The sequence below is a fragment of the Oreochromis niloticus genome, linkage group LG11 (genome assembly GCF_001858045.2).
Source record: "Oreochromis niloticus isolate F11D_XX linkage group LG11, O_niloticus_UMD_NMBU, whole genome shotgun sequence".
Classification (NCBI taxonomy): domain Eukaryota; kingdom Metazoa; phylum Chordata; class Actinopteri; order Cichliformes; family Cichlidae; genus Oreochromis; species Oreochromis niloticus.
This window is the reverse complement of record NC_031976.2, coordinates 33,666,369-33,686,724: the sequence shown is the minus strand read 5'-3', so window position 1 is coordinate 33,686,724 and position 20,356 is coordinate 33,666,369. Positions and strand designations below refer to the sequence as shown.

The window sequence follows — 20,356 nt, the reverse complement described above, 5'->3', positions numbered from 1 at the left end:
GTCCTCGGTTCAACACAAAGACTTCCAGAAGGATTAAAGTCAGGACTTTGTGCAGGTCAGTCAACAATGTTTCGGGTCGCTGTTGTGTTGGACACCAGAACAACGACCAAAAGCCAGTTTGGTCCCAGTTTGGTTTCAGGTTTTCTTTCAGAATATTTACTTCCTTGTTTCTTTAGGATTTTGTCCACTGTCATGAGATTACCATGTTACAGAGGCACTGAAGCGTCCCTGCAGGATAATACTCCCACCACCGTGCTTCACTGTGGGGAAAGTGTTCTCTGGGTTGTATTTCTCTCCCTTATTTCTCCAAACATAGGCAGTGTCTCTGGACAAAGAGCTCTTGTTTTGTCTACCCAAAGACCAGCTTGCATAATGATTATGCATAATGTATTTTGCATAATCCTTCTTCAGGTTGTTTTTAGCAAACACTAGTGTAGCTTGAAGGTGTCTCTTCTGCAGATGTGCAGATTTTCTTGGTCCAGGGTTCTACTTATTCTCCTCTTTTAAGATGACAATTCCTGCCTTGGCTGTGTCATTCACTAGTGTCTTGGCAGTTGTTCTGTGGTCTTTAGACACATCTCTCACTAGTTTTCTTTCCAGAATCTTTGAAATTTTTCACATCCTTCCTCTGCCAGGTTTGTTTTGTACAGTGTGGCTCTCTTTGAGTTTATTGACGATACTTCTTACTTCTTAACAACTGGAAACGCTGTTATTACTTTGTCTCCATCTCCTGCTTTGTGAGCATTAACATTTTTTTCTTATGTTTAAACTGATTTATTTCAAGTGACAGCTCAAACCCTTTCTGAAGTTTATATACAGTTAAATCACAGCAGTGGTTTGTGCTGTCGATCAGTAAAAAACAGTTAATAATACTGATTATGTTATTTTTTGTTTTTCTTTTATAATTCTGTCATTGTGTGCAAACAGAAATAATTTGTGCTTTTAAAGAAGACTAGTGTTTTTAGAAATGTTGTCTTAAAAATCACTTGCTCTGTTAAAAAACAACAAAAAAAACAGGAATGTTTTGAAAAATATTTAAATTTCATAGGGAGGCTAATCATTTTATCCTCATCTGTTTGTAGAAGGGAGTTATTTACTTTTATTTACTGATAAAATCTTAATTCACATAACACAACTGAAATGCTGTTAACTTCATGCAAAACCAGCAGGCAGGGATGAAGCCCCTTACCATGTTGGCCAATCAGAAACACTGACACTTTTGGTCTTAGTCACGCCCACCCAAGAAGCACAGGAGGCCAGGATGAGATAAGAGGAAAGCAGAGCGTTTATTGCAGTGCCGTCAGTTTAAATCAATGTCAATTAAATGTGATGTGGACCACAGCTGCATTACCTGTTGTTTTGTTAAGCCTACTGCTGCTTATTTTTAATTAAATCCACAACATGGCAGAATGTGACGGATATCACAGAGTTTTTGTTTTAACACCCACCCACATGCGCACCAAAGGTGAAGGGAGAAAAGTGTGATTTTTGCAGTAAATGATGTTAATAGCAAAAACAGCTTATGAATACAAATGCAAAGCTTGTTCGTGGAGTCCTCCTCCCACTATTATTTGTATATTCCAGCTGGGCCTGATATGTCTTTTGTGCATCCACACTCATAGCTCCTTCAGCATGCCTCCTCTATCCTTGAGAAGCATTTTTGGATTTGAGATATCCTTTGAGATGAGCAGTGAGATCAATTTCTGGGTCAGAGGAATCCAGAGAAATGGGGGCAGAGGAGAGAAATATCAAGGAGGGAGAAAACTGAAAATGGACCTTTTTTGGAAAATTCTTGCAGGGTGAAGATTTTCAGCTCTGACTCCTCATTTTCCTGCTATTTAAAGTTTGTGGGCAACAGGCAGAAACATGAAGAACAGGTGCTGTAAAAATAACCCGGTGCATAAGTCGACAAGTTTAACCAGCTTCAAAAGTTTCATATTGTATTCGCAAACAAAACAAAACAGCAAAAAACACTCGGGATTAATTAAATAGTCACCCAACTGCAGAGCTCTCATTACAGAACACTCTCAATCAGATGTATTTCTACCAAACACAAATGAGCAATCAGATTACATTGTTTCCACCATGGACCTGTTGTACTGAAATTATAATGGAAATCATATATTTTTTCACTTGTAGTTAATAGAGCAAAACAATCTAATTGAAAGCCCACTCTGCAAACGTGCACCGAGCTCTGCCTCCCTTTTTCCCACCGACCCTCACCACGGCCATTACTCTTCTGCGATCTCGGCATTTCATTAGCGCCAGCTTTGTGACCCTGATATACCATCAAATACTTCAGCCTTACAGATAATGCAGCATTTACCCGCCTCGACAATTAATTCTTTTGACATCTGAGTACATTAATATTCATTACCCCGTGCCACTTGTGACAAACCACCACCCCCACAAGCTGTAGATATGATAGTGAGATGCTGTATAGAAATATAGTTGTTGTTTTTTTCTCCTCTCTCTTTTTTTAAGGGCACTGAAATGATTAATAGCCATTTGTCTGTGTGGTTATGACAGCTTGTTGTTTAAGGTCCCAGAGGTCTCTGTCTGTGTATAATGTGTTTACAATTTCCCCCAGGCATGAGTGTAAGTTTAATGTCAGAGCTGTGTAGAGTCCATTACAGATGAGTATCTCAGTTCAGGTGCAGTGGGAGGAGGTCAATGTCTGAGCTCTACCTTTGTTGTTTGGCCTTTTATGTTTTTTTATCTCAAGAAAACGTGTTTTTCCCCCTGGCGTGCAGCGCTATTTCGCGCTTTAAATTGTTTCAGTGTCAGTTGCCCAGTTTTTAGAGATCCCTTTCTTCCCTTAACTATAATGCAACTGAATGATGTTTGCCTTGTGATGTTCAAAGCATAAAATATATAAGTTTGAAGAACTTTCTGATGACTACCAGCTGCACACTTCTTTTCAGCCAGCGCAAAAAAGTGTACAGCTGGCGAACATTAGTAGGACCACTCATGTCAACGAGCCATCATCGATGCTTTCGTCGTGTCTCAGTGTCAGGAACATGAGACTGTTGATGCACACTTTCTTTTGCACAGCAGATCAGCTCTCACTGTAAGGTCGGTGGGGAAAATGGCTCATTGCAGAGATTAAGACCTCAAAAATCTGCGAACTTTGTGGCTTAATTGTATCAGCAAATGTTTTTTTCTTTTTGTTTCATTTTACTACTGTTGCAGCTTTAAGCACCGCAACACAAACGATATTTAGTTTAATCTTATTCAAGAGAAGGCGGCCATTTTTACAGAGATATCTGCAAAACTGACATCAAAGCAATCCAGATGGCTTTTCAGGGGGAACTGTTCCTTTAAGGTCTGAATGTCTTCACATCTATCATCTTTTTCCACTAAAGGCTGTATGATTTTATAGAAAAATATTCAATCACCGTTGCTGCCTAGCTGACTTTCATAGTTACTGTATCTTTGGAAATATTTCAGTCAGATTGAGTTATATTGGTTTGATATGCTGTGTAGCAGGGCTCTGCACTGAGATTGAGGAGGTAAATTAGAAGTCATCTTTTCATTTCAAACTTGCTGAAGAAAGAATGAATCACAGACGTGTCACTTCTAAATTACTTTCTACAGGCTCATTTTCTACTTCACAGAAAAAAAAACACTGAATTTGATGATGTTAGACAATGATGGACACAAACGCACAGCAAGGAAACGGGCTAGTGTGGCTAAAATGGTCTTTAGCAAGCATACGTGAAAAATATTACGAATGGTCAAACTGCTCTTACTTCAAAAAGCAACTTTTACTATAAAAAAGTCCTTTTTGTTTGTTTTTTGGAGCCAGTTTGACCAAAAAAATGTGTTGGAGCCACAAAATTTATTTGGGCCTTATAATGAAGGTGATACAGCCTATTAAGTATGAATTAGCCTATCACCATCACTAATAGGTGTAAATAATTAAGATCATTAACCACATGAGACTACTCTGCAGTGGGCTATTTACTACTGAACTACTAATGTTGAAGGCAAAGCTCTTCTGTTTTCCTCAGCTGCACATCGCATTCAACCTTTAGGTCTGTAAAAAACGATATTCTGCTTGTTCTGGAAACGTCTCACCACATTACTTTTTTCTGTTGTTTGCTAATTTCTCATTGTGGGTCAAGCGTGAGAGTAAGTCAGCAGCATTAGCACACAACTCTGTCCAAACACACTGTTAAAGTCTCTGTTTTTCCTCCCTGGATTTTCTTTTTGTGGATTAGGAATCCACAGCTAGAGGGACTCAGGACCAGCCATTTATTTGTATACATCCATGCGATCCACCAATGTTGAGGTATATCAAAACTAACAGAATGTGGATAGCTATGGACATTTCAATTGACAAAATATGAAAACAATTGGTAAAATTTAGGCTACATGTTTTTACAGCTGGATAAACACGAGGAGTCATGTACAGAGATGATAAATAAAGTCAAGAGATTGGACTCACTGAAAAGATTAGCATGTCTAAACTTTTGGATGCTAGTGTATAATACAAAAAATAAATAACAACTTTTCCACAATCACATGAGCCAAAGACAGCTCCATAATCACAAGTGGTCTATGGATACAGTCTATTAAAAATCTTATTGTCTAATTAAAAGAGCAACATAAATAATCAGTGTTTAAAGACAATCTCATCTTATTTCAGTCCAACATTTATTGTTTCATGTTGATTCCAGCTGTGTCTATTTTAAAATTCCAAATTGTTTATTTTACAGTTTAATTCTTCCTCGGTGGCCATTACATTTCAGAAGACACGTTTCATTGTGACATTTCATCAACGGAGCTTTAGTGCCTCTGTCTGCTGCTTTACTCAGATAACTCTCATAAACGCGGCTGCCATGTTTGTCCTGAATGACTGACAGAAATGCTCAAGAGGAAAAATTGTGTTATGAAATAAAAGTGACAAGCAATTAAGTCGAAATGTTTGTCACAATTACATGTTGATGAATTCATTATCTAATGTGGGATTCGTTCAAGATGATATTTAAAAATTCAATGGAAGCAAAAGATGACAGGAGATGTTTCGTAACATAACTGTGTAAACATTATTTTCAAACATATCTGCTATTAATCACAAAAACTCTACTGTAAAGCCTGATGTCTTACAAACTGGTTAATTACTGAGTCCTAAATGCTCAAAGCTCTCACTAAATATGAACTTCCCACAGTTCACATGAAAAGAGTAAACAGTGAATAACTATTTAATTAAAATTTAATTCTCAGCAGCAGCCGGGGGGAAAAAACACATTCAGTGCATTAAATATTTAGGAATATTAGATATAACATGTTTCCTATGTTGGTCAGAGTGCGTCGACTCTTTTGTGACATAAATACACGAGAAACTTATATTATGCGCTATGTATATAGTATTTGTATTTCTATTTTATTCTATTGTATATATTATTCTATTCTATTTTATTCTATTGTATATAGTATTTTATTTTATTTTATTGTATTTTATTGCATTCCAGTGTTTTCTAATTTCTGCTACATAACTTTGCACTTTTGCTGTAACAAAACAAATTTCCCACCTGTGGGACTAATAAAGGCCATCTTATCTTATCTTAAGTAAATTTACTTTGAGCTAAAAATCTAAGTATTGTAAATTTAGCCATAATTTCTGAAATGCATTTAAGATTTAATAACTAAGGTCCCTTCAGATGTGTGACCTCCAAAGTCATAGCTCGACTTAGCATTACATCACATCACATTCCCTCTCTTACGGTAAATGTCGATAGACTGCAGTGTGGGTTGGCTTCAGGGAAGCTTGAGTGCAAATTGCTTCTGTTAATGGTTTGACATTTGTATAGTAGCTAAGTAACTCTGCGGGGTACGAGACAGACTGCAGCCAGGTGTGAAGCTCTTAATATAACTTAAAGACTTAAAGACTAACACATGATGTGCACAATGTGAAATATATAAGATTAAATTGCCTGTTTGTTAATGCTCTTTTATGATACTGTTTTAGGGGATACAGAAGAAAATTGTTATCCGGCTTATTTAAGCAACCTGGATATTCCACTCATCCATTTTCTTAACTACCTATCCAATTCAAATGCCACGAGGGGGTTGGAGCTTACGCAGACTATCATGGGGCCAAACCCTAGACAGATTCACAGGATATTCCCCCTGAGAATTGACACAGCTTTCAAACACTGATATATAACCTTTCACCTCAAGTATTCTTTAAAATGCCCACATGTGGCTTTACAGGTTCATTTTTTTGTGAGTCTACTATAATATGTGCAACAAAAACATTGCTGCAGCTCTTTTTAAAAAAAATTGTACTCTCTTCCTTAAATTCTCAGTTTTAGCTGTTGTGCCCTTAAGACCTCCCTCTGCTCTCCATGAGCGCAGTCAACTCTAATTGGTCAATTGGCCAAGTGAAATTAGGTGTTAGTTAGTTTCTACAAGGTCTAGTCAGTCAGGTCAGTTTGAACTCAAATCAGACCCAGAAAAAGAAGAAGAATCCTGCATTCATGTAATCCTTACATTACAGATTTTACAAAGATTTCATTCAATACTGTTTCTGAAATTACTTTTTGTGACCGTTAAATCTGTATTTCTTTGTGTTTATGTTGTTTTGAAAAACAACTTAAATTTCATGTGACCTGGTTGAGAGGCAGGAAGGAGCCACTAAATTTAAATTAAATGTTCTTCTTCTAGTTTTTAACATGTACCATCAACGAATGCTAACAAAAAAGTTAAAAGGTTCCACAATTTGTGGTTGGCCCTAAGCATTACAGCTTTAACTCACCTCTGACGTGTAGGAAAGGGATTCAAATTAGGGTTGGGTTGTGGCTGAGACGTAAAGTTGAGGAAATGGCTCTGTCAAGTCATCTAAGGATCTTGGAAAAAAGCTGAACTGGACTTTTCATCTGTTATCTGAGAAGCTTCTTCAGTTCTACAACCAAATGGTGGAGAATCTCAGGCATAAAAACCTGGTATAAATAGAAGTCCAGTCACTGTCCCTCCAAGCTCCTTAGAACACCATGACCTCGATGAATGAGAACCCACAGACTCTGTCAAGTAACCAAAAATGATGGGCGGTGAGGAAGCTTCTTTTTGAGGGTATCTCAAAGTAACTGCAAGTTAGATGCAGATGTGTGAGGCAGTGATGAGGCAAACTCTGGGCTTTGTAATTTTGCAAATCTTTACATGCTAAAAAACAGACTAAGGGAAAAACCCCAAACATGTCACATGGGTGCTTTAAACTGCAGGCGTCAGGGCTGTATAAGGTTCTACATATGTATAGGTCACAATGCAAAATGCACTCCAGAAATGTGCTCCTAATTTAAATACTTTGGAACATTGGAAGAAGACATGGTTGGAGTTTGAAATTAATCCCAGAGCAGAATAGCTCAATGTGTTTCTAATTACTCTAAAAAACTTCTATTGTTACAGTTGAAGGGGAAGACTTTCATTGGGCCAATTTTATGACATAATAATAGGCAGCTTAAGGAATATTACGCTTCAGAAGACAGAGAGGGCAGGGCTCCTCGGCAGTGCTTTCAGGTGCCAAAAACGTTATCCTCCACAGGACCAATATGGGACACAGAAGATAAAACCATTTAATATATTGTGCATCTGGTTTCTGTCAGGCGCTGAAAGTTGCAGTTAGTTTGTGTTTACCTTTTAAACATGTTTTAAGCAAGCGAATACCACAGAGACCCAGAATCTTTTTTAGTAAACACCTGGCCAAAATAACTGGATTTAGAAAGCCACCTGGCTGCAACATGATGAATATTAAGATACACAGAGTCAGCACACAATAATGTGGACCAGAAAATTGGAATTAAAAATGGAGTAAGGGCAGATGCAAAGTAGAAAGCCAGAAGAGGAAGATGCAAAAAAAGCAACAGGGTGCTTTGTACCAGGAAGTGAGGTGTAATCCAGAAATTATAGTCTAGATTCATCCATTAGAAGTGCCCAAACACCTCACATCTGTTTGTAATGTATCAGAGAGGATATTACAGCAGTGGAAAGTTATGGTGCAAGTCATTTCAGCTTTGGTTAATATATTGCCAGGTAAACAGCAGGAATACTGGTGTGCACGTAACAAAGCGCCTGAGCTTGATGTTTTCTTCTTTTCTTTTTTTTTTTTGCCAGATTACCATGTAATGATTTCCAGTTGCCCAGCACGTTGCATCAATGGAATCATCTCATGCAAATGAGCGGGCATAACATGTTTTGTCACAAAGTGTTGTTGCCTGTCAGCACTAGATAACACAAAAAGCACACTTAGGCCCTACCTCATCCCTCCCATTGCCAACCCAGCCAATACAGGGCTGATATAATCAACAGTGAGTCTATCCAGGTCCTAAAGTGATTACAAGTTGACTGCAGCAAATAAAAAATGCCAAATAGGAAGGCTTGGAGGTTTAATAACGATTCCCAACAGAAGGGCTCCATCTACATAAAGAACAGCAACAAAGTTCTTGCGTTAGGAATATGCAGGCAGGAAAATACAAACCTTTCCTCTCAGTGTTGTTGGGGACCTGTGAGATGTTGATGCCCTTGGCCATCTCCTGGTTGGCGGTTTCCTTGGTGACCACTGAGCCTTTGAGCTTACTCTTCGGGGTGTCCAGGGCTTTTAGCTTCTTGGCATGTTTGGTGCCCTTGTAGTGGGCCAGGGCCTGGCTCTGTGAGAAGAACAAATAACAGGCTGTGGGAAAGCAGCTACAAAGTCTGGATGAATTAAAATATGAAAACTAAAAGAACACAGTCAGGGTCAATGAAGCAGACAAAACATAATTAGCAGGCTCAATATCCCTTGCAGTCCAGCAAAAAGTGTTGATTTTGTTTCAGCCAATTTTAGAAAATAAGTATTAAAGCTAAATGTTTAATACACCCAGGTACCACTGACTTTCAAAGCTATTTATGTGGTTTATGACTGACTGAATAGCTACTACCTTTCCTCCACATATGCTAGTAAAGGGAGCATTTTTGGATCAAATATTAATTTGTTGTTCCACAGCCAATGACTAGTTTATAAGGCCTGGATGTCAAATATTTTTCCTATAAGAGGAATTTTGCTAAATCAGCTCATTATATCAACAATATATTTGCTGTTGCACCTCCTGGATAGCTGCTAAAGTTGAATTTTTCTGGCTACTCCAGCTATAAAAGTTTGCATGAAATGATCATTAAGTCTAAATATGAGGCTAATTTCTCCAAATGGGACCTGTTATGATTATTTCCAGCTCCACATTTGTATTTGAGGAATCTACTAGAGCAACTTTGCATGAGTCACAGATCAAAACAATTTTTGTTTATCCTAAACTGAGCCTTGCTGCAGTCCTTTAATTCACCCTCTCTCCGAATTCAATTTCAGTTCAGTTCAATTTGTTTATAAAGCACTAAATTCCAACAGTGGTCACCTCAAAGTGCTTTATATAGTAATGTATACAGAGAAATCCCCACCAATCAAACAAGCCCCTGTGAGCAAGCACTTGGTGACAGGGGGAAAGAAAAACTTCCGAATAACAGGAAGAAACAAGCTCAGGGAAGGGCAGCCATCTGCCATGATCGGCTGGGGGGTGAGGGGAGGAAGACAGGAGTGAAACAAGATGTTTTAGTTCCTCTGCTCTCCCTTGGAGCCATCTTTCATTTGATTTGCTGGACTTGCAAACAGAAGGTTTGAACAGCAGGTGGGTGGGGCTCTGTGCTCAACCACACCTGTGTACCTAATATGATCGTATTCGGGACATCCATTTTCACTGACATATAGAGTCACAATGGGGAGGAAAACTGGGCATTTAGATCAGCTATTTATATCTAAATCCATGCATCTACATATCTACTCCATATATTTTCAAGAATAATATCTTAATGTCAGTGATTAAGAAATCTTTGTGACCCATGAAGTTTAATTTATGCAGTGGCCATTTGTTTTGAAGTCTGAGCACGTAACGCCACCAAGATTCACCTTCACAACAGATTCATCAAGTCGCACAGAAGGGGGACATATGCAAAGACTTTGAGCTGCCCTTGTTTACCTCTGCGCACTTTGCCTGTGGCAGGAATGAAGGTTTCAGGACGGATCCAATTGGAATAAATAAATACGCCAAGCATGCATCCCCAGAAGACACCGGTAAGCAGTTTTATTTATGCACCGCGGTGGGGATATTTACCAAAGACTGCTGGGATAGAAAGCCCTTTCCAGGTAGTATCTCTGGATTAGCATATTGTTTCTTTCTGTCCTTTTCAGTAATTAGTGTGCAGCGGTTTGGATTATTTTTAAATGAAAGGAAAACAAGAACTCGGGATCACATAACAAAGTTCTTGTAACATGCCTTTTGGGCATTCAGTATATTACCTAAAATGGTCCACAATATAGTGTGCAGACTGTGAACTTTGGCGAATAACACGAGAAGGTGCACTAGAGTATGTGACAAGTTAATAGGATGAGACAAGTAAAGAGGTTTCATTACACTAGGTGCATAAAGTTGCCAAGAACTCATAGTTCAGTAATTTTGTTGGCAAAGGAAATTGCTGGAGTGCCTCGAACATTCCCCCTTCATCCCAGGAACCACTTTTGGATGAAGCCTCACTTTTTCAAAGAGCGTGTGCATCTTGTTCTGGCAAGAAACCATTCATTTTAGCCCGCATTCATCACCCTCCAGGTATCAAAGACATAAGTTACCGTTTGTCATGAGACACAGCTGATATGGATGGGTATTTAATGCAACCACAGAAATAATTCATCTTTCATTAAAGCAATGAAGTGGAAGAATTGCCTGAACTCCGAGTCTGGCACATGCATGATTAAAACTAGAATGGAAATCATTTGTTTCCCTTTCAGGTGCTCTGCGAGGGGTGAAAACACATCAAACAAACCAGCGTTGCAGGGTTTCTTTAGGATTTAGAGAGGCTGCTGGAAACCGAAAGGTCACAGTTTAAATTCCAGTGTATCCATCAACAGCCATGAACAATTCAGCCCCCTTGTGCATCATAAGTAAACCTCAATAAAAGTGCTGGCAAAATAAAACGGAAACTCTAAGCTTTGTTTTGCCGTGACATTAGGCTGGCATGTTGCCTTTTGTCTACATAGAGCCTGAATAAGGTTCAGAGTCACGATGGGAAAAGTTATGACGAGAATTTGGCAAGTTTTCTGTGAAAGGTGTGCAACCATATTAATGGAAGTAAGGATTAGTAAGGACAGCAGTAAAGGGTCAAAACACAAAGACACATCACAGTACAACTACTTTAACCAGTGTTTACACATTACAGACGTTTTTCTTTTCTAAATATCTACATTTTGAAAAGTACTCCTTCTTATTAAATGCCTTGTTGACCCAATTAAGGGCAGCTTGAATAGCTAACTCACACTAATGAAAAGCCATCTCATTGTAGTTGTATAAAAGATCTTAATTTTACTTAGTTTTGGTTTATTCTCAGACCTCAAATTAGTTTCATTTCCAGTTTTATTTTTACTCCAATGTAAAATTCCCATTTAACTTTAAATGGTGCATTTAAACTCTAAAGGCCCAATTATCTCCTTTATTTGTTAGTGTAGTGTAAAATGAGAGTGAATATCGGTCCGGGTGACCAGAAATGTGATTTAAGATAAATGTTATTGCTATCTGTAGCTACTAGATTTGTAGCCTAAATAAGAAACCAGTTGATAAAATTTTAGAAACTTTAGAACAGTTTTAACATTCCCTTTGTGAGGAAAACAGACAAAAACATAACCCACATCTCAAAGATACTATAAATGTTCTTTTCATTCCCTTTTTGTGTTATAGTAATGCTATTTTGATTACGTGTATGTCTATGCATTTAAAGCAATTTTAAATAAATCCTATGACGTAACTGTTATTTCAGCTACTGCTGTGTTTCAGTCATGTATGGGACATTTAAAAAGTTCAGTTGATTCAATTAAACATTTGTACAGAAGTCAGGAAATTCAAAGGAAAATAACCAGAATCCTTATACTGGCCACTGTCTTGCTGAAGAAGAAGATTAGTTGGTTTTGACTTCACAATTCAATTAATTTAATATCATTTAAATAAGACTATGACCCATTTCTTCCATAAACAGAAAAGCTGTTTTTGGTTATTCAGAGCAGATGAAACTTTCAATACAGGGGAAAGTTCACAATCCAACATTAATTTAATATTTAAATAAAATTATCTCCAAAGCCCAAAACTGATGCAATGGAGAGTAAATCTGCTCATTGTATTTTTTTCATATGTAGATTTCTTTTTTAATGGAGATGGAACCATCTACCACTTTTATATGTAGTATTAAGTTTATACACCATTTTTAGCCTGCCATAAATCTTTATGATTTACACAGTGTGTATACAAACCTTTCTAGCCAGTAGTATCATGACAGTGCAAGCTACGGAAATAGAACTCAGAAAGTCTGTAGTGATGTTGTTTTAGGGGATTTTAAGTTCTTATTTTGAAAAGATCTGAGTCTCTTACACAGTCCGTCTGCATGCAACCAGAAACCCACCCATTCACATTCCTGTGGATGAGTTAAGACCCCAGTAAATGACTCCAAGTCACAACAAAGAAGCGGCAGTCGTTGTTTTAACCCATAACAGCCAGTGTGCAGGCCTCAGTCTGATGGGGAGCAAGGGCAAGTCTCACAGCAAGAAGCGGCTCGCAAGTCTGATTCATAGTGTGACTCAAATGTGTTGTGACTTACGTCAAAACCAAATGAAAATAAACACATTCTTAAAACACATTTTCATCTGGTACCAGCCTGCAGCCAACACCTGGTTGCTGTTGAGTTATTATTAGATTTCCCTCAATAAAGTTAAATCCAACTCGATGGTTCCTGCACAGATTGTTGCTGTAGGGTAGGGTCATAAATTTCTAACGATTAAACTGATTTGTGAATAAATGTTTAATCCAAAGTAAAATATCTGTATGACATTCTTATGTATTATTTACTGTACTACATGTACAGGTCATCAGTAACTTTAACTACTGAAGTTAAACTTTTATTTTTGTAAGAAAAAATAGGTTTATGTTAATAAATTATTCTAATACATCAGTAAATTGTGTTTCACTCTTGTAGCTTGTAACTATGAAGCCGTTTTTTAAGACTAAAATAATGACTTTTTCCTTAGACACCAACTCATGTCAACCTCGGCCCTCATGATGAACAAAATGTGGCTGTTATTACTGGTCTTAATCAGGCAAAGCAAGATCAATGAAAAACAATGACACCCAGGATTATTAATATATATATATGAGGGAGTCTCTTTCCAGTCATTATATATGTCATACATGAAGAAATCTGTCGAAAACTGTGCAGATGCTGAGTGTGACTGAATGAAGAGTTGTCCCAATCAAGATGTCCAACCAGCAATCCAAAACAAATCCCTTTTTTCTTCCCAACTCTTAGAACAACTCCTGAAGCTTCTTCATTTGTTCGCTAAGCAGAAGAAGCTGCTTCATGTGTTTCCTCACCAAATCCTGGGCAGCTGCAGTTCTTGATTTCACTCCCAGTGCTGCTGCAGCCAACACCATGAAGAACACTAAGAGCAGGTCCAGGAAGAACAGAGCCAGCAGGCAATGATTCTCTTGAATCACTCCACACCAGCCCAGGAGCCAAAAATCAGAGTCACGGCACCAATAAATAACTCAATGTTTATGGTGGGGGTTTTGGGTTGTTTTTTTTTCTTTACTCCTGATATGGATTAACACAACCCCCGGGAGGAGACACACATCCCTTTCGTGTTGTGTCAGAAAGGACTTTGGGGTAAAAATCTCAAACGGGTAGATCTACCCGCTGTGGCAAACTTTGTGAATAAGGAATCGACCGAAAGCAGCAAAGTATTGATAAAGTACTGAAACGTAAAGTTGAAGGGGGAAGCAGGTATTTTATGACACATTGTATAAAACCACTTGAAGCCAAAGTAAGTCAGCTACTGTTTGATAAAAACAGGTGTTCACCTGTTCCACAGGTGGGTCTTGCTTTGTGTTTCTGATGTCCTTTTTCTGTGCCCGTTTCTGTCAGTGGATGCAGTCAAGTAGTCAGATTTGTTGTAGAAGGTTTTTAACGGAGTGATGTGACCTAAATGTATCTGGATGGCAGTCATAGGAAGAACTGCTTAAATGAGCTAAGTACTAAGGAAAAGTGCTTTAATGGTTTCTTTCTTACGTCCTTTAGCACTTTGCTTACAAAAACAATCAGCATAACTGATGAGTGGCACGAATCTAATCTATAAATATTAATTAAAGGTGTGCTTTCCATTTAACTTGTTGACAGGTTTTAAATTTTCACCGGCAGAATGTTAAATCAGCAGCTGAACTGTGAACATTATGCTGCTGTAAAAAATCTCCTTCTTATCAAGGCGGTTTCTTCATTGCCTTCTCTGTCTGCTGTTGTATTACCGGCCTTTAGAATTATCATGAAATTAATTTTTACCTCAGGTCAGCTGGGATGAGAATAAAATGCTCTATTGGGATAATATCATACTCTCAGATCTCGCAGATATGATGGGTCTGATGAGTCAGGATTTTGTATGTGAGAAGAAGGATTTTAAATTAAATTCTGGTTTCAATATGGAGCCAATTAAAGACCTCTGGTACTAACTAAGCACCCTACTGCTAGTTAGTACTTTTGCTGCAATGTTTTCAGAGAATGTTTAAAACAGCCAGATAAGAAGGAATTACAATAATCTACCAAAGAAGTAACAAATACATGAAATTGTTTTTCATTATCATTCTGAAGAAGGATGTTTCTAAATTTAGGAATATCATACAAATGAAAGAGTGTGTCTTGATTTGTTTAATGTGCCCACCGAAGAGAATATGCTGGTCAAAAATAACTTTAAGATTCCTCATACTGTTGCTGTGGAATGCCAAAGTAATGCCATCCAGAGTAAGCATGTGGTTGGACACCTTTCTGAGGTTTTTAGGGCAAAATATTATAACCTCAGGTTTAAGTACTCAAGTACTGCTCATCCTTTTCTATTTAATACATACCTGATAGTAGTTTAACTAACTGATCTCTGTCATCTGGGGTCATTGTTAAATAGAACTGGATATCATGTGCACAGCAATGGAAATGTAAACGCTGTCCTTTTTCATGCATCCCTAAGAGAAGGAAAAAAAAAATTGGTCCCAACACGGAACCCTGTGGAACTCCAAGAATAACATCTGTATTCAAGGGAGACTCCCTTGAACTAGTCAGATGGATATGACTCAAAACAGTGCAACGTGTTTCCTTTAATACTGCGTCATTTAGTCTTTGTAGGAAAATGTTGTGAATAGCACTATCGAATGCTGTATTAAGGTCTACGAGGACAAGCAGAGAGATGAGCCCACTGTCAGTGACCACAAGAAGATCATTATTTCACTAGTGTTGTTTTTGTTCTATGATGAACTTTAAATCTAGACTGAAAGTCTTCAAATAAAGTAATATATTTATATACTTATCACTGATTTGGGAAATTCTTTTGTTACAGCATTTAAAAAAATAAACACAACAAATATAACAATTAGCTTTAAGAAGCAGAATGATGTATGTCAGTAAATAATACAATGTAGCAACAATATCTTAGTCAGGTAACAACTAGTCAGAAACCAAAATAAATATGATAAAGTAAACTAACCTGGGTTTAAATGACAAATATTAAGTGTATATAATTAGCTAAAAGAGCTGGAATTCAAGATCCTGTGCTCCGCTTTTAGTCGCCATTCTGTTTTCCACCTCTCACTATTTCCAATTATATTTCATTTGGTTTTTTATCAGCCTTCTGGAGTTTGTGTTTTCTCTGACTTTCTATAAGTTCAGTGGGCTTTGTATTAAAGCTCACTTTTTGTTGAGTAGTCTGCATTTGGGTCTTCATTTTGGTAAATTATAATTGCTTTCCATTTTCCTGAAGCTACATAATAGTATTTCTTCAGGCGTTATGGCTGCTTGTTATTCAAACTACGGAAAAACATGGAAGGGGAAAAAAAAGAACAGGCTTGAGATTATTAAGCAAGGTCTCCGGAGAGGAAATTATTTCTCTTTTCCACAAAATAATGCCGATACAACTAATAACACAATAATGATAAAAACACTATTAAAGTGGTGACAATTCATGTTGCCAGAGCAGTGAATTAAAAATGTCACTGATAGCTCAGAGGCTGCATTACTGATAGTTTTTTAAAACTTGTTTTGCCATTAAAGCCTTAATTAATTGTCATCATGAGCACAAGGAACATTAAGCCGAGTTTTAATTCATATGCTGTGTGCAAAGGTTTTTGGTGGATTTGCAATAACTTGCAAAAAAAGCAAAAGCAATAAGTAGATGTTCCAGATTTCCTGTTTTTGTCTTCTTCTGCTATGATGGGAATATTATTTTTATTCACTGACGTGATATTCAAAAAAGTCTTATACCAGTTCATTCACATCTTTTCACCAATATTATTTTTGTTGTGCACATGCATGATAAAATGTCAAATAAAAAATCCATTGTAATAATAATCACAGAGAACCATCCAAATTGTAGAGTTGTATTTCTCTGCATTTATTAGAACTAGCACAGCTGCAGCTTTACATTAATCTGAGAGAGTGCAATTCCATCTCATCTCCTGCTGAACTGCTTATGGAAATATTATTATTGTTGTGTTGCACCTAAAGAGACCACGGTGTTTATTCCAACATGAGACCGACATGTTAACTTGTCATAATATTAACATGAAAAGGTACATGTCTAAAGATGAAGTCAGGGTTTGTCAGTACTAATTTTGAAGAAAACAGTAGCTACACAGGGTGGACTGAAACGCTTTGTCCTTCATACTCAGAAAAGAAAGAAGATGCCATAATTATTTAAACTCTGGGATATCACACATTTTCAGACAGCCTCTTGATGAATGCATTTATAGTGTTGCTTCGGGTTTAATAAAAAATGAAAACGTTAAGATCAAAACACAAATATAAAGCCTGACTCATCATCACAGCTGGACCTTCATGGCATGGAGTGAGTGTGAATGTCGGAGCGTTGGTTTCTGAAAGTGACAGATGATGGGCGACACAGGCTGACCATACAACACGCAGTCCAGACACAACAACAGAGAGAGCATCCCAACCTTATTGGGGAATTGGGACAGCACCAGTGCTGAGTAAAAAATCCCAATCAATGCCACTCACAGATTTAAAGAATGAAAATGCACTTGATTTAGCAACAGCATATTCTTTGGATAGAGTCCATTGGTGATGCTTAATTTTCTGCATCCAACTGACACATTATCAGTTAAAACTCATTTTCAGTATGCCTCATAAACCTGGGAAAAGTGGTATCGTAATAACACGACAAAACATTAGGTTTGTTCTTTACAACTGTGAAAGCTGTATTCTGTACACCCAAGGCTTTAGGGCCTTGGGTGTACAGAATACACCTTTCACGAGATCAGGGTCAAAAAACAATCTTCTGTTTACTTAAAAGTAAGCAACCCAGAATCACTGTGTTGTCTGTGAAAAAAGGAGAGAAAAGAGCTCCAGAAGTGGAAAATAAGAGTGACCTCCACAGCATGACTATTTAATTATGCTTTAGGACATAAACGCTAGGAAACAATGGGCTCATCAGCATTTCCTAGCCTTTTTCTTCCATGTACTGATTTTGAGGAATATGTGTATACATGTACACACATCAGCACACCTTTCTTGCAGGTTATGTCTTTGTGCTTGTTTCCTAGGTTATATATTGGCAACCTGTCCAGACAACAACCTCCCCAAAACCCCGAGATAGATACACTGTTAAGAAAATAAATCAGTGGATGCATGAATGAATGTCCAAAAATGTTTTTTCCCCTCACCAAGGCCTTCACCTGGTTAAAGAAAGGATTCCTTTTCCAATCAAATAAATCATTCACAACCTTTACTTCAGTCAGGACCACTTTAAGAAGATTGTGGTTTCCATCATATGTGTGCAAAGGCAGAAAGCTGGAGGTGAGGACAGCCAGCACAGAACACAGAAGAGTACTGACTAAGCAACGGTTCACATCAACAGGGTTCGAGGTTTGAATCCTGCCTGCAGCCTGTCTGTGTGGAGTTTGCATGTTCTCCCTGTGTCTCTGTGGTTACTCTGGCTTCCTCCCACAGTCCAAAGACATCCATGTGGTTAACTGGGGATTTAAAATTGCCTACAAGCAGGTGGACTGCTTGATTTCCTTGCTTCTCATTTTTTTAAGGCTTCAAGGAGGAAAGCTCAACATATCTTTCGTATTACATACGTGAAGCTCTCATTAAAAGAAACAGCCACCCTTATTCAAATGTTGCTCAATGTTTGTGTTTGACTGTTGAGACAAAGTTCTCAGACCATCAAATCGTATGATGCTGGCGCCCAATAAGTGAATTTACTCTGGTTTCTTTGTAGGTCTGTTCCTGAGTGACTCCTGCTTTTATCTGAGCTCCCAAACACAAAAAGTCACCCTGGTTACAAGGCAGGCAGGCAATGAGCGAGACAAGAACCTAATAATTATTAAAACAGGCCATCCTCAGAGCTTGACAAATAACATTTGTCGTGTGGTCAGACAGATTTGGGTAACCTAAATGGAACAAATTAATCAAAACAAGGAAGTAAAATGTACTGTGCACACAACAGCATTCGTGCACTGTGTAGTAAAACAAGGTCGCAACATACATAAAGTGTTTATTTCTCCTTAGTGCAAATAGCAGGATTTATAGATGTGAGAACGTGTGTGTGTGTGTGTGTGTGTGTGTGTGTGTGTGTGTGTGTGTGTGTGTAGCTGTTCTGTAACAGCCTGCACATCATCACTTGCACATCACTGAAAAAGGTAAACAATGTGGAACATCATGTGTAATGTTACTGCACTTTGGCATGACACTTCTCAGGCCAGAGGCTGCAGACTTATCAACATGTGTTCTTCAGATGGCTGCAGGAATTTAATGAAGTAAAGGAGAGCGGTTTTCATTAAGCAGCAGTGGACAACAAATACCAAAATACCAGCGATTCTCTCTTCATTACCTTATTTGATTAAACCTCCCACCCCTTTGTTCCCTCCCTTTGCACTTGGCACCAAAATTCTGCACAGGTTGGCAAAGCAATTTTCAGTGGAAATTTTTTCTGCTTATGTAAACACCATCATCATATGAATTAATAATCAGCAGCTTCTCTCTGTGTGTGTTTGGCTCACATTCTTTCTCGCTTGCTCTCTCTGTATCACACACACAAAACAGTAACTAATGTCACTCATGATCATTTTGGTCTCAGCCTCTCCTGATGTGCTTACTGTGACGTGTACATTTGTTCCTTTGTGTTTCAAGAAAGAATATTGAGAAAGAAAACCTTGTAGCTTGTAAAAGGGCTAAAACGTTAACTGGATAAAATCCACAAAAACAAAAGTCAAGGTAAATAAATGAAGGACTTATTTGAAATGCATCCGATGTAAACTGGAAATAAAGTGTTTCTTGTGATGGAGAAGATGAGACTATCTGGTGACTCACTCGCACTTAACAAATTGCAGACTTGAGGCATGTTTATGACCCCAACTCATAAACATGACTGCAAAGTAAAGCAGGAAGATCTTAAAATCCATTAAAGCTGAGAAGTGTTTTTTTCTTTTTGAGATCTCAGGCCATTAACTGGTTTTTAACCCGACTTTCTTCCCTCCTCAGAATGTTTCAGTATTGAGTATGAAGGACAGGTCGAGCTTCCCCCCTGCATCATCTCACATTTATGATAAATGATCACTGGAGAAAATTAAAACAATTCCCTGTTGTATCCTTGAATAAAGTAGAAGAAAACAGCCCCTGAGTTCATTTTCAACCCCCTCTGTCTCTCACAGTGCTACATGTCCACTGACAGCTAAACACAGGCTCTATTTCTCTAATGAAGCTTTAAATTAGCAGCTGATGGATAGTAAATATATACTAAGGCAGATTTCCCCATGTAAAACATAATAATCTCATTCTGAGTAATCACCTACCCATTCAGTGTTTGAAAAGGATTGATTACTCATTTAATCATGGAGCCACGACACTGCTATTTGGGGATACAGCTGATTTAACGGCATGCAGCAGGAGCCGTGATTTTCCTTTTAAATTTTTTGATTACTTTGAAAATGGTATGGAAATCAGGTGCAGGAAGAACTGAAACCCATCTGCCTGTCCGTCATTTAAATTTAGCGAGCTAATAGCATTGCCATGCATTTCATCACAGCATATTAGAGCGAGCACATATAATCTAATGAAGGCAAAAATACATTCAGTTTGGAACATATGATATATATTACTGAAACTCAGTGTGATGATGACAAATATAAGGACAAGAAATCCTATCATACTGAAGCTGTTATGAGCTTTGTAGAGCCAAAGAGAGCTACACGGCATTCTGAAACTCCTCAAAGTGTAGAGACACTAAAGTTTTGTATCCAAT

At 37.9% G+C, this 20,356-nt stretch overlaps 1 protein-coding gene across 1 annotated transcript in view; it reads right to left on the bottom strand.

Annotated features, from left to right (window-relative positions):
- The window catches only part of znf385d (zinc finger protein 385D), a 95,162-nt gene that overhangs the window by 24,881 nt on the left and 49,925 nt on the right, over nt 1-20,356 (bottom strand). Inside the window, exon 4 of the mRNA XM_005472874.4 lies at nt 8,480-8,648. Coding sequence (XP_005472931.1) covers nt 8,480-8,648 — 169 coding nt within the window. The remainder of the gene's footprint in view (nt 1-8,479; nt 8,649-20,356) is intronic.